This window comes from Eumetopias jubatus, unplaced genomic scaffold, assembly GCF_037043125.1.
Source record: "Eumetopias jubatus isolate StellerSeaLion01/CBP00866 unplaced genomic scaffold, mEumJub1_p1.0 scaffold_9, whole genome shotgun sequence".
In the NCBI taxonomy this organism is placed as follows: domain Eukaryota; kingdom Metazoa; phylum Chordata; class Mammalia; order Carnivora; family Otariidae; genus Eumetopias; species Eumetopias jubatus.
The window spans coordinates 39,134,224-39,148,953 of record NW_028274815.1 but is presented as its reverse complement, the minus strand read 5'-3'; the positions used below and the strand labels follow the sequence as shown (position 1 = coordinate 39,148,953).

At 44.5% G+C, this 14,730-nt stretch overlaps 1 protein-coding gene across 1 annotated transcript; it reads right to left on the bottom strand.

Moving 5' to 3' along the window:
* Nucleotides 1-1,908: 1,908 nt before the first annotated feature.
* Nucleotides 1,909-2,649, bottom strand: LOC114223448 (uncharacterized). The gene has a single exon (XM_028122386.1). It carries the CDS (start codon nt 2,647-2,649, stop codon nt 1,909-1,911), a length of 741 nt encoding a protein of 246 aa, XP_027978187.1.
* Nucleotides 2,650-14,730: the final 12,081 nt, after the last annotated feature.

Genomic DNA, 14,730 nt, shown 5'->3' with positions numbered 1-14,730 from the left:
TAAATATAAAAAAATTTAAACTAATGTTGTTAACTACCAAAGTGGTACAAGTAGACTCTGAGGCAGGGGACTGGCAAACTTTTTCTGTAAAGGGCCAGGTAGTAAATATTTTAGGCTCTGTGGAATATTTATGTATAACAATACAGAATACAAATCTCCACCTTTGTATTGATAAAATTAAAAATATAATAGTAGGGGTGTCTGGGTGACTCAGTCAGTTAAGCGCCTGACTCTTGGTTTCGGCTCAGGTCATGATCTCAGGGTTGTGAGATGGAGGCCTGAGTGCAGTTCTGGGGTCGGGGTGGAGTCCACTTAAGATTCTCTCCCTCTCTTCAGTGCCTCCCCCAATTTCCACTTGCATTCACACACTCTCTCTCAAATAAGTAAATAAATAAAATCTTTAAAAAATAATAAATAAAAATATAATAGTAAGTGAGTATAAGCTTTGGAATAAAGTTCTTTAATGAGAAGAATGGGATCCATTTTGTTGGAATAACCTTTTGCTTAGTTGGGGTTCAAATGTAAGAACTATTCTTAGATGGGGGGCAGTACAAAAACACGCAGGGGGCTGGATTTGGACTGCAGGCTGCAGTTTGCCTACCCTTGACCCCTTGAGGGAGGTGAACATGGAAGAGAGAAACTTGGAAGAGGGGTTCCCCACATGACTGAGGTTTGGACCGCTGCAGAGAGAATATGGAACACACAGATCACAGCCTACCAGGGACGAAAAATTTGTCACAGGGCATGGACTGCAGCTACATCACACACAAAAAGGCAAGGGCTTGCTGCTGCAGGAAACCAGCAACCTCAGAAAAAGTCCCTCCTGCTCCCAGTTTACAATGTCCCTCCAGCGCCCTCTACTGGCTAAGAATAATATCAAGCTAGCTGGCAAAAGAGACCAGTTTCCAGGGTCCAGTTTCACAGAGGGCCAAAGCAGCTGTTTGGAGATAAGCAATAATTTGATAACTGACACAAGAGATATTAATATAGAGTGTTGCAAAGGTGTCTTCCCAGTGTGTTGCTTGCCTGTAAAAAAATATTTGCTTAGGGGCACCTGGGTGGCTCAGTCGTTAGGCGTCTGCCTTCAGCTAAATTCATGATCCCAGGGTCCTGAGATCAAGCCCTGCATCGGGCTCCCTGCTCAGTGGGAAGCCTGCTTCTTCCTCTCCCACTCCCCCTGCTTGTGTTCCTTCTCTCACTGTGTCTCTCTCTGTCAAATAAATAAATACAATCTTTTAAAAAGATATTTATTTAAAAGGTAATGATCTTGGGGTACCTGGCTGGCTCAGTGGGTGGAGTGGGCAACTCGATCTCAGGGCTGTGAGTTCAAGCCCCAAGTTGGTTGTAGAGATTACTTAAAAATTAAGAAGTCTTAAAAAAAAAAGGTATTAGATACTACCAAATTCAAAATAGAAAGAAATGAACACTGAAAAGTTAGTCTACCTGCCACCTCTGTCCCCCACCCACTTGGTTTTTGCCCCCAGAGCCAACAGTTCAGTGTATCTCTCTGGAGGTGTTCTATGCATATATACAACACTTATCTTTTAATTTGTTCTAAAAAAGTTTACAAAAAGATGTTCTGTTATACAGATTTTAAATGTTTCTGCAATTACATTTATTATTTTTTCATCTTCGGGGATCCTGAATAATGTGTCTCATTCAGGAAGGCCACTCACCCTCCAAAACTAAAAACAATCTTCCTATATTTTCTCCTAAGAGTTTCATATTTTAGTTTTTACACTGACATCATTAAGCCATCTGTGTTTTATATTTGAATATAAACCTGAGGTGGGGATCAAATTTTATTTTCTTCCAAGTGGTGGTCACAGAATTGCTTCAGTGTCACTTAATCCAACCTTTCCAACATATCCAAATCATTTAATACTGGGGGGTCCCAAATCCCCACCATCAGTAACAACTGCCGAGGATGGCTTCATCCCCCAAGTCCCTCTCCTGCGTGCTTTCTTTGCCAGGCTGCTGCTTCCCTCTCTGGTACCTTCCTCCCTCCTTTGCGGTGTCTTGGTTACACTTCCTTCCGTGTTTGGGTTTCTCTGCGCTGACTGGCTGCACCTTGGCCTTCTTCTTGTTCTCTTTATGGGAATCTCCATCCTGGCGATGCTTTGTCTTCCCCTCTCCCCGATCCTCCTTGTCCTGTCCACCTCTTCCCTCCCCCCTGAACCTTCTCCCCTGGCCTGGACCTTGATCTCTGGCCTGATAGGCTCTGGTGGGACTCTCCTCCCAGAGGCGGCTGGTATCTTTCCTGCGTTGTGCAGCATGGGGGTCAGGGGTCTTTCCTTGCACAGCTGGGCTTGGAAGCCACAGATTCTTGGAGAAATGGCCATGTGTTTTCTGACAGTGGCTCAGAGGTTCCAGTCTCTGTCTGGAGTGATGACGTTTGGGCCACGGGGCTAACTGGTTTTCCGCTGTTCTCTGCCTTGTGTGGGAACTGGAGAAAGTATGGATCCCCCTGAAGGAGGGTCCCTGCTCCAGCATTAGAGGTCTGGGTGCGGTGTGGCCCCTTTCTCTGTACGCAGAGTCTTCTGTCACCTTTCTAAAGCAAACCTCTGGTTGTAATCCTCTGGCTTTCTGCTTTCTAACATAATCCTCAAGTTCATGTTGAAAAGAGTCATAAATCTTAGGATTTTCCATTATGTTGACTATGGTTGAATCTCTGCTAGGAAAGACGGAGGGAAAAGTTTCTGTTAAATGTATCATTTTGCTACAGATGTGTTCTTTGTCATTGAAAAGATCAGGCTCTCAAATTTCTAGTGGAGATTATAGTATGTTCATATACTAAAAACGTGTAGCCATTGATACTGAAAGTGTACATTTTTGACAGGCTGAGAATCATAAAATATAATAAGAAAGTGAGTTTTAAATCACTGTAAATTTGAGCATTAGAAATATATAGTTAATGTGTAAAATTTATCCCTAGGTTTGGGGATTATGGATAATTTTAGTCTTTCTTACTTAATTGTATGTTATGACTTTTTTTTTCCAAAATACTATTACTTGTATGATGAAAAAAATCAAGTTACTTATAAGAAAACAAACAAAAAAAAATCAAGCAACTAATTTAAACTAAAATCATTCATAAATTCTATAAAAACAGAACTGGCTTATGCACTGAGAAATGATAGGGGTCATCAAACATTCTGTCTCACACACACTATGTGCTTGTACACACACACACACACACACACATACACACACGTATATGTCTTAACTTCATAGCTGGCATTAAAGAAGAGGAAAATGCTATTAATTGTGGTAAAATCTGGACCCATCATGATTCCTTTTTTACAAATGAGGAAACCGGAGTTACAGAGAGTTCAAATAATGTAAGGTCACGAGGCTAGGCAGTGGAAGAGCCAAGACTTGAACCCAGGCAGAGAGGGTCCAGAGCCTCTCACTTAACCACTCCAACATTGATACCAACCTTATGGGTGTTGTGAGGTTTAAAGAGTGATTACAAATGAAGGGCTTGGAATGGTGCTGGGTACAGAGAGTGGCTGTTAGTGATTAATGCCCTCAGTGGGATGCTGGAATGATATGGCAGCATCTAATGGGCTACCAGTGGTCTATTTGGAGAACTTGTGTCCATTCTACCTTATTGTTTTTGTCTTTCCATTTAATCAAAATAAATACCTGTTTGTGCTAAAAGTAAAAAAACAAGAACGAAACAAAAAAACTCACAAAAACCCCAAAACAAACAAACAAACAAACAAATCACAGTGACAATTATACACTGTAAAATCAAAATTTCCCTGGTTTCCCTTTCCAGAGATAACTACTGTATTCCTGCAGACTCTTATCTAAACTCATCCAACAGGTGTAAGATCAGATGGTACATTCTGGTTCTCAACTCAGCTTTTCTTCCCAAACAATGTATTTAGACCCATTTTCTATTTCAGTGCACAAAGGGTTTACTTCATTTTTAAGAGGGTTGCTTGCTGTGACAGGTGTGGACTGTGATTTAAAAAAAAAAAGTCAAATCCCTACAAATTCAGTTTCTCCTAGTTTTTAGCTGACCAACAAAGCAGCAGTGTTGTACATACACCTAGCGTTCTGGGCCCACTCATGGCTGTGGGGGACCCACTCAGAGGGAGAGCTGTGGGCCGGGACCCTCATCCTTGGGAAGGTCTGGCCGGTCTGGTCCTAAAACGTCATTGGTCAGCAGGGAAACCTTCTTCCTTAAATTGAACCTAAAATGAGACTGAATTTTCCAGAAGAGAGGTTCAATGTTTGGTAGGGTTTTTCAATCGATTCTGGATCCTAGCGAAATAATAATTTCCAGACAGGCCTCAAGTCACTTCCTCAAGATGGAAGGATTTGTTAGTCCAGGCTGGCGGTTAAGAGCCCAGGGCGCCTAGCCTAAGAGAGGAAGGTGCCAGAGTGCGAGCTAGGGTGCCTATCCCCTGGGAGGACTCGCCCCGCCGGCCCGGGCCGGGGCCGGGTTTCACCTCCGGTACGAGTGCCTTCGGGCAGGTCACCACGGTGGGCAGACGTGGATCTGGAGCCGGGCTGGCTGCTTCCTCATGTGTTGACTTGCATCACTGTCTTATTCCCTCAGGGCCTCTGTTTCCTCGTGTGTAGTGGCCCCTGTGGTGTGAGGTGTGATATTGTTCTCTGCCCAGCTGTGACACATGCCGGGTTGAGCACTCACTCTGAGCCAGGTGTTATGCGTGGTATTGGACACGTATGTGAACTAAACAGACATGTTCCCTGCCCTGGGGAAGCGGACAAGAGCCAATGCACAAGAGCCAAGACAAGTGCTGGTCGGGAGAGCGAGGTCCTGGCTGTGTCCTGGGAGGTGGATGAGAAGACACGTGAGCAGGGGGAAGGCATGCTGAGCAGAGTGAAACGCGCCCTGCTTAGAAAAGGTCTCAGGTGTTGGCGGAAGATGTCTGTATGGTGAGATCCATCGAGTCTGGCCTGTTTTACCTCCGAAACACCCCTGGAAATTTAACCCCTGCCTTCCATCCTCGCAGCTTCCTCCCCTGTCTGAGCCTCATCTTCTTTCACTTGCGCTACAAATCAGCCTTTGTCCGCTTTGACACACTCTTGAGTCATGCTCCAGGATGCAGCCAGAGGAATTATATATTTTTTCAGTCATTTTTTTTTTTTTAAGTCAGTCTGATTATGCCTCCTCCAGCCAAACCCCTTGTGTTTCCTATTGTTTTTAAAATAGTCCTTAGTAAGTCCCCCAGGCCACCTGCGGCTGGCCCGGACCTATTCCTCAGTCTCCAAGTACCAGCCACAACTGCTGTCCCCCATTTTTTCCAGCCTCTCTGTAACAGCCACGCTCCCTCAGGCCACGGAACCTCTGCTCAGGCCCTTCCTGAGTCCTTACCTCAACTGCTACTTTTCTCCACAGTCTGCTAGCTTGTCACAGCCCTGCCTACTTCTCTGCCTCGTCTCTGCCCCTCTGGCTTTGTTTTCTTAGTTGGGGTGCTGTCTATTAAGGTAAACATGACTACACTACACAGTAGAAAGCAATTTGCAAACTAACGTGCAGGTGAAATGAAGTTCCCTAAGGCATTTCCTTCTGCATCGAGCTCTTGCCCCAGACCCATAAGATTCCAGTCCACGCTTCTCCCGGGGAGTTTGTGGGAAGTCTGGGGAGCTTGCTCTTCCTGCAGGCTCTTCATCTCCTTCAACTCCTGCTCTTGCTTCCATTGCTCAGACCAGAACCGCAGGAGACACTCACTGCTCCCTTCCTGGTCTCACAGGGTTCATGCAGCACTGTCCGTGGGTCCCGCCTGCTCTACACTCAAAGGACATCCAGAATCGGATCACTTCTCTCCACTCAAACGGCTCCTGCCCGGGGCCAGACCACATCTCTGCTGAATCAGGCCTGTCGCCCGCTAACTAGTCTCCTAGCTCCTGCTTACTGAGTCTTATTTCCAAACTGGCAGCCAGAAGCATCCTTTAACTATGATGTCATCCTGCCTAAAGTCACTCCCTCGCTCAAAACCCATCAGATGTCTGCCCTCACACAGAAGGAAGGATCCCCCTGGCGCCTGAACGCCCAGACACTACTGGTCGTCCACACGGACGGGTGGTCTCCGGGCCACACTGTTCTCCAGGCTGGAGGGGAGCAGGCACACCCTGACCTCACGGACTTTGTCCTTCTCCATCTGAAGCCTACAAAGCTCTTATCTATTTCATCTCCTTCTGAAGCCTCCTCCTTTCTAGTCCTAGGTGGAATGTCATCTCATAGTTTCGACTGACCCCTCAACCCCTGGGACAGCCTAGGCCCCTTCCTTACCTTTTTTTTTTTCTCGAAGGCACTTTCTATGACCTAACACAGTGCTTCAAGATAATTGTGAAAATGCTGATTCTGAATCATTGGTCTGGATGGGGCCCGAGATTCTCCATTTCTACCAAACCCCCAGCTGATGCTGATGCTGCTTGTACCCAGGCTACACTTTGAGTAGCAAGCATCTAAATACAATTTAACTTGGAAATTTGGTCTATCTCCGACCCTGGAATAGAAGTTCCTTGCCCTATCAAACTGTGTTTGACATAAAGTCGATGCTTCATACATACTGATGAACATGAACATGAAGAGAGGCCCTGACCTCTCCTGACACTTCCGTGTGCGGGCCCACTAGGTGCCCCCCGCCACCTCCTCGGGTTCACACCTCAGCCACCTTCCCTCCCAACTAGCACTGCAAATGCCACCAAACAGAGCAACAGACAAACATGTTTGGTTCACCTCTTACCTGGAATGTACTAGTTTACTGAGAGAAATTTCCATAAACAGATGGAACCCTAACTTCCTCAAGCTTACAAGTCTTTGATGCCGTGTAAGGAGAAGTCCTGTGGGCCCAGAGAGCAGAGGCCACTGGGCTAGAATCTCAAGAGGAAGTAAGGAGCCCTAGTAGAAGGCGGATTTCACTCGGAGCTCCAGGAGAAGAATCCCAGCTTCCTCCTTGCTCAGACTTCTCAGCCAGGCCCCTGGGAGCTGGGAAGCAACAAGCCACGCCCCTTCCTTTGTCCCGGGCTGTTGGGTTTTAGACCTCATTATCCTACAGAGCCAGGCTATCAGGAGAAACAAATCCTCTCAAGTTTTTAAGGTGATTCAGGAACACCGAGGCCACCCAATCTCACCACCTTGGAATGCGATCCGTCTCTCAACCTAATCAACATTACTGTATCTTGTTTGAAGTTTATCATGAGAAAAATTTTAAATAAAATCCACCACTCTTAAATTGTAGGGTATAGCACACATGCAGAAATATAAAGCACAGGGGCGCCTGGGTGGCTCAGTCGTTGAGTGCCTGCCTTCGGCTCAGGTCATGGTCCCAGGGTCCTGGGATTGAGTCCCGCGTCGGGCTCCCTGCCCCGCGGGAAGCCTGCTTCTCCCTCTCCCTCTGCCCCTGCTTGTGTTCCCTCTCTCGCTTTCTATCTGTCAAATAAATAAATAAATAAGATCTTAAAAAAAAAAAGAAATATAAAGCACACTGATTTATCACAAAGGAAACGTCCACCAAACCGCATTCAGGTCAATAAATAGAACACTGCCCACACACCCGCAGAAGTCTGGCTCCTTCCCCTTCACATCTTAACTGTGGGGCGTTAGCTTGACTTCTGTGGTAATCTCGTTCTTCTGACATCTCAAAATAAGGTAATTTAGTTTTTTATTATTTTATTTATTTTTTAAAAGATTTTATTTAGTTGAGAGAGAGAGAGAGCAAGCATGAGTGGGGAGGGGGGTGGGGGCAGGGAGGGTAGAGGGGGAGGGAGAAGTGGGCTCTCCACTGAGCGAGGAGCCTGATGCAGGGCTCATCTCAGGACCCCAGGATCATGACCTGAGCCGAAGGCAGATGCTTAACCGACTGAACCACCCAGGCTCCCCTGTTTTTTTTGTTTGAACTTTACATAGGTGGAATTATACAGCATGCACTTCTTTTGTTCAACTCACTTCTGAACTTCACCACAATGTGTTCCTTTTCATGGTTGTATGGTATTCCATTCTATTAAAAAATACATTATCACAGATCATTTATCCATTCATGGGCTTACAAATGTTTCTAGTCTAGGGCCATTTTAAACACTGCTGTCATGAATCCTCAGAGATGTATCTTCTGATATCCATAAGTCTGCATCTCTAGAGGCTGTTTGCCTAAGAGCAGAATTTCTGTGTAACATGGCATTGCATATTCAGCTTTACCAAACAGAGTAACACCAAATATTCTTTGAAAGAGGTTCTACCAGTTGAAATCCTCCCCCAGAAGTGTCTGATTGCTTCCCATTCTTTCTAATGCTTGGAATTATCAGATCTTAAATTCTGTATCTAATTGTAATAGTTAAAATAAAATTCAGAGTAACCAAAAACAAACCAAACCAAACCAAACCAAAAAAACAGGCATTTCCTGGTTTCCAAGGAGACTGAGTACCTTTCCTAATATTTACTGGCTTTTTGGATTTTTCTCTCTTGTGAAGTTCTGGTGGAGGTCTCTTGGACATTTTCCTACTGCCTTGTTTGCATTTTCCCTGTATTCTGCCCATGAGCCCTTTGCTGGTTCTTCAGGTGTGAGATCTCCCACTCTTTGCCTTCCATTTTTATTCACTTTGTGGCATCTTTTGATGGACAGCTAATGATAAAGGGTGAAATTTCTTGGTGCTTGGCTCCATTCTCCCCATTTGGAGGGGGACCTTTGAGACCACCCAGTCCAACGTCCTCTTTTTTTGCCTAGAAACAGCCCATCACCCCTTTCCTGCCAGACCAAGACTATGACCTCACTGTTCTAGGCCCTCCAGGGCCTTCTGTGCCCTCACGTTCTCTGCATATTCTCTCATACACGCTGAGGTGACTCCCTCCTTCCATTCACGGTCTATAGCAAACCTGTTTCCTCACTCTTGGCCCCTCCAGGAAGCCCCTAGATCCTGTGAAGTCCAGCCAGTACCCATCTGCCAGGTACCCACCCCCCACCACACCTCCTCCTGGATTCTATCCCAGCTCCCTAAAGGGCTACGGTTCAAACCTCAAACCTGGAAGGAGACAGGGCTGGGCTCCAGTGTAACCCTGGACAAATTACTTTGAGTGATTCTCAGAGTCTCAGCTTTCTTCCATGTAAAATGGTGGGAGCAATGGCAGTTGCCTCTATGGTAGCTCTGGGGATAAGATGTGCAACAACGTCAAATGGGCCCAGTCAGCATCTACTGTTATTAGGGGCTCTGGTCTCCAGGCAATCCAAGACACATTTGGATACCCATACTGCCTATGAGGGTTGTCCTTCTCTTTGGTTTATTTCCTGTCCATGGAGGTCCATACTTTTTGCTCCTAGAGGAGCCAGCTGAGATGCTGAGTGCCCTTGCATCTGTCGTTTCCAGGGCAGATAGCATGGGGGTGGGTGGCAGGAAAAAGCCTAGAGTGCAGCCCCTCTCCTCCATGATTGGTGCTGTGACCTGAGTCATGCACCCACATATCATGGCCCCTGCTGCCCCATCCTTCCAGTTCTTTCGCATGCTTTCCTCTGGCATTCTAGGTATGAGGACTGCTTACAAAGTACTAAAGCAGTGTGCCCCAGCCTGAGGGCTGTCCCCGTTCCAGCCTGGGGAGGTTGTTTTTATTATGTTGAGTATTTATGTTGTGCCAAGCATTTCGCATATATCCTCTTATTTAATCCTCAAAATAGCCCTGCAAGGGTACTTGCCTTATCTTCAGATTAAGAAACTCACCTAATGGGAATGCAAGTTGGTGCAACCACTCTGGAAAACAGTATGGAGTTTCCTCAAACAGTTGAAAATAGAGCTACCATACGATCCAGCAATTGCACTACTGGGTATTTACCGCAAAGATACAAATGTAAGGATCCGAAGGGGTACGTGCACCCCAATGTTTATAGCAGCAATGTCCACAATAGCCAAACTGTGGAAAGAGCCAAGATGTCCATCGACAGATGAATGGATAAAGAAGATGTGGTATATATACACAATGGAATATTATGCAGCCATCAAAAGGAATGAGATCTTGCCATTTGCAACGACGTGGATGGAACTGGAGGGTGTTATGCTGAGTGAAATAAGTCAATCAGAGAAAGACATGTCTCATATGACTTCACTGATATGAGGAATTCTTAATCTCAGGAAACAAACTGAGGGTTGCTGGAGTGGTGGGGGGGTGGGAGGGATGGGGTGGCTGGGTGATAGACATTGGGGAGGGTATGTGCTTTGGCGAGTGCTGTGAATTGTGCAAGACTGTTGAATCACAGATCTGTACCTCTGAAGCAAATAATGCAATATATGTTAAGAAAAAAAAAGAAGAAGAAGATAGCAGGATGGGAAAAATGAAGGGGGAGATATTGGAGGGGGACACCAACCATGAGAGACGATGGACTCTGAAAAACAAACTGAGGGTTCTAGAAGGGAGGTGGGTGGGGGGATGGGTTAGCCTGGTGATGGGTATTAAAGAGGGCATGTTCTGCATGGAGCACTGGGTGTTATGCACAAACAATGAATCGTGGAACACTACATCCAAAACTAATGATGCAATGTATGGTGATTAACATAACAATAAAAATTAAAAAAAAAAAGAAACTCACCTAAAATCATGTAGTATATAAGTTAGCTTTTGCTGCATCACAAACCACCCAACAACTTATGATTTAAAACAGCAAGCATTTATTTCTTACAATTTTGTGAGCTGGCCTGGCTCCGTGGGGGTTGGAAGGCCAAGGTGCCTGGTATGTGGGAAGAGGAAGAGTTAGTTCAAGGTCAGCTGGGTGATGGAGACATGGCCACGAGTCTCGCATGATTCAGCAGGGCTTGTACAAGGTGGCTGAGTTCTAAAAGTAGCATGAGGGCAAACGGGGGCACTTTCCAAATCTAGCTTGCTATTCTCCCATTGGCCAAACCAAGTCCCATGGCCAAGTCCAGCAGTATGGGAAGGGACCACCTCAGGGGTGGTACAGGGAGGGAGAATTATTGCTGCCATTTGCCCCAACAAAGAATGTACCATACATAGCTTGTAAGTGTCCAACTGGAGTTCAAAATCAAGTTTGTTAGATCTGAAAGTTCAAAACTATCTTGGGAGTTATCGCTCAGGGTCTGAGAGTCCAGAACACTCTACGCGTTGCCTAAACAAGTCCACAACATTTTGCATGCACACCTGCAACTGTTTTGCAAATGTATATACATTAATAAACACAAATTATACCTCAATAAACACAGTTTTAAATGTTTGTTCTACTTCACTGCATGTTTTCTTCTTTAGATCCTCCAAGTATATTTGAGTTTCCTTTGCTTACTTTTTACCTTTATCACCTTCTTGCCAGTCTTTTGTATTATTTTCCTTATTTTTTTTGCATTATCTTCATTATTCTCCCTTTTACCCTTTATTTCGTTTTTCTCTGTTGTCTATACTCTCTTGTATTCTTTTTATTTCTGAAAGGCTTTTTTTCTTTTGCTAATTTTTTCCTGTGTCTGTTGGGATCATTGTTTCGTAACCATGTCTAGCTGAGCTCCATGAATATTTCTGACCAAAAAATAGAATTACCTTTTTTTTTTTTTACTGCATTACATTTTATTGTCCCTGAAATTAATAATTATGTTTCTTTTTCAGTTGCATAGTTGTCCAGCCATTTTATTCCAGAGCTATTTTTCTGGTTGATGCGCTTTTCTCAAAGCTTTCATCATTGTCTTATTTCAGCCCTTTCTGAAGTGTTAGGTCAGAGTTTTCATCTGTTTTGTGTCTGCATTTTTCTGGTATCTTCCTGTCAAAATAGTTTACAGTTCATTTTTTTCTTGTAATACCTTACCTGTGGCGAGATCACATTCTCTTCCTCTTTTCCAAAATTTAAATGAAATGTGTTAACCCTGACTGCTGGAAGGACATTTCTGAGGACAAGGGAATGGCCTAGGGTACCTTTCCCAGCTTCACAGCTCAGGGCTCCCTCTTTGTTACCGTGAAGGGTCAAGAAATAACCAAACATGGTTATGTCTCTGCCTCTCAGGGCTAAGCCTACTTCAGAAAAGTCTGCTCTATTTCCCATTGGCCTACAGGTCTTGCCTGCCAAGGTAAGAACCTTTGATGTTATATTTTGCTGTTACAGTTGTTTCTGGGTTTTGCTTCCTCTGGGACCTTTCCCTGCTCCCTGTTTGAACCTCTCTTCTCCTTACTCCTAGTGTTATTTCCCTGCTCGATTTGGTTTCTCAACCTAGCGGGTTTTTTGTTTTGTTTGTTTTGAGGCAAGGTTTGTCCTTCTGAAGGAAATAGTTGCTGGGTGTTTCTGGAATCCTCAGGGCGTAGATGACCATAACAGCAGCTGATCACTGGGTGCCAAAGTGCCTCTGTTGCAGCTTTGCACTCACCAACTCGGAACACGTGATGAGTTCTTCCAGTTTTGCTGGAAGAAACCTCCTTTTGAAAGGAGGTAGCAGTTCTCTTTAGACTTGTTTGTCCTGTTTGGTACAAGGATAAACGATGGTTTGGGACGGGATGGTGTCAATGAAGATGCCGAGAACTGGACAATAGGAGAGAGAATTTGATGACATAACCAGGAGGAATTGCTGATGGGTATGATGTAGGAGAGGAAGGGTTGAACAATTTAATTGGTGTTGTTATTCACAGAGATGCGGAAATTGGGCGGGGAGGAGGTGGGAGGAATGACTGGTGATGAGGGAAGCAAGTACTCCTGAGTTTCTAATATTAACAAGTGTAGTTGGATATGAGTCTAGAACTCAGGGAGAAGATTTAGTCTAGAAATAGAAATTTAGAGGTCGTCAGCTGTCTTAGACAGTTTAGGCTGCTATAACAAATTACCATAGGCTAGGTGGCTGAGCTAGCTCTCTGGCCTCTTCTTAAAAAGGCATTAATCTCACTCATGAAGGCTCTCTCCTCATGACCTAATTACCTCCTAAAGACCGCACCTCCATATACCATGACATTGGGGATTAGATTCCAACATACGAATCTGGGGGGTTGGGAACATGTAATCTACAACAACAAACAGGTAAATTAAAGCCATGGGCCTGGATAAGATCACTTAGGATGTGAGATTACAAAGTGGTGGCCTAGGATTGGTCCCTGATACACCATACATGATGATGCATTCAGAGGTAGGTGGGGGGAGGAGAAACCAGGAAAGGAGCCCATGAGATGGAGGAGCTATGGAGGTAAGGAACATCGGGAGAATGTGGTGCCATGAAGGCTGAGGGAAGAGCATTTCAAGGAAGAGGGACTGACAAACCAGATGGGAGTTGCCAGAGGCTGAACTGAATCCGAATAAAAAATATCCATTGGATTTAACGTCGAGGCCATTGGAGACCTTGACTGTAAAGAATAGCTTCAGAGAAGCAGTAGGGACAGAAAATTAGATGGAAGAGGGGAAGGAGAGAATGAGAGGTGAGAAAGTGTAGATAGCTGGTGTAGGCAAGTTTTGATGTCAAGGAGAAAGGAGGTAGCTGAAAAAGGATATGGGGGTCAAGGGAGTTTTTGTTTTTTGTAGAGGGGAAACAGAAGCATGTTTGCATACTAATGGAATAATCCAGTAGAGGAGGAGAGATTCATGGTGCAGGAGAGATGAAGACCTTGAGAAGGCGAAAGGAGGTAGGATCCAGCACATGAGGGGAGACTTGTCTGTAATAAGAGCAGGGACACCTTTGTTGTAACAGGAGGGAAGATGGAGAACACAGTTCTTGAGGGAAGTTTATAAATCTGGTGGAACAGCCATGAGTTAAGGCCCCTTCTGAGGGCTTCTATTTTCTCAATGGAGTGTGAGGTGAAGTCATGAGCTGAGAAAGGAGGCCTATATGGAATGCGTGAGGAAGGGAAAGATTTGAGGAGAAAGGAGAATATAAAAGTGGTATCTTTGAGTGGGAAACTTACTATGGAAACTCGATTGATTGGAGGTTTGTGGTCATTAGTTTAAAATAAAATGGGTCATCTGCCCTCTCTCCCTCCCTCCTCCCCTCCCTTCCTTCCTTCTTTGCTACGTGGGGCCCAGGGCGGTAGAGGCCAGGTGATGTGACGCAGAGAAGGGTCAGGGCTGAGTAAGGCAGCAGTTCAGCAAGGGTAGGGAGACTGGTTATATGCAAGAGGATGGGTGGGAGGGAATAGATATATTTATATATTTTATTTATATATCTCTTAGCATATAAGTTAAAAACGCTTTTGGTCGAATAACTAACTAAAAACGCTTTTAGCAAAATAATCCTAAAGTTAAAATATTAAAATAGATATGTAAGCACTCACATTCACATTGTGAGTGCAGAGAATTTTCATATTACAGAATCTTATTATCCAAGGCATTTCAGAGGCCAATCCTAATCATATTAGATAATGAGGAAAATGAAGTTAAGTGACTCCCCCCAAGTCACATAACAACTTGATGGCATAGCTGAGACTAGAATTTTGGGATTCAGATTCCCAGGCCATAGTTCTTTCTACAAGATATTGATGCTCTACTACTTCATATGCTTATCATAAAAAAGGGGGGATTATCAGAATGAAAACACTGGTTAGGAAAGAATAATCTGCTAGCAGTTTATTTCTTATAAATTCCTCTCTCTTCAATTTCAGCTATTTGGAAAAATTGTGGTCATTAATAGAGTTCTATCCTAAAAAGTGGGTTTAAATATGAATAAACAAGGTATAGTAAAGAATTTTTACAACTGTAAAGTGTGACCTTGCCTCTTAAGTACAAACTGCTCAGTTATTTCTCTTCCAAAAGAAAATCACTGTTGAATGGGAACAGATCACTGACACAGAACAACAAAACG

Coding starts and splice junctions, on each gene's coding strand:
- LOC114223448 (XM_028122386.1), bottom strand. CDS start 2,649: ATGGAAAATCCTAAGATTTATGACTCTTTTCAACATGAACTTGAGGAT.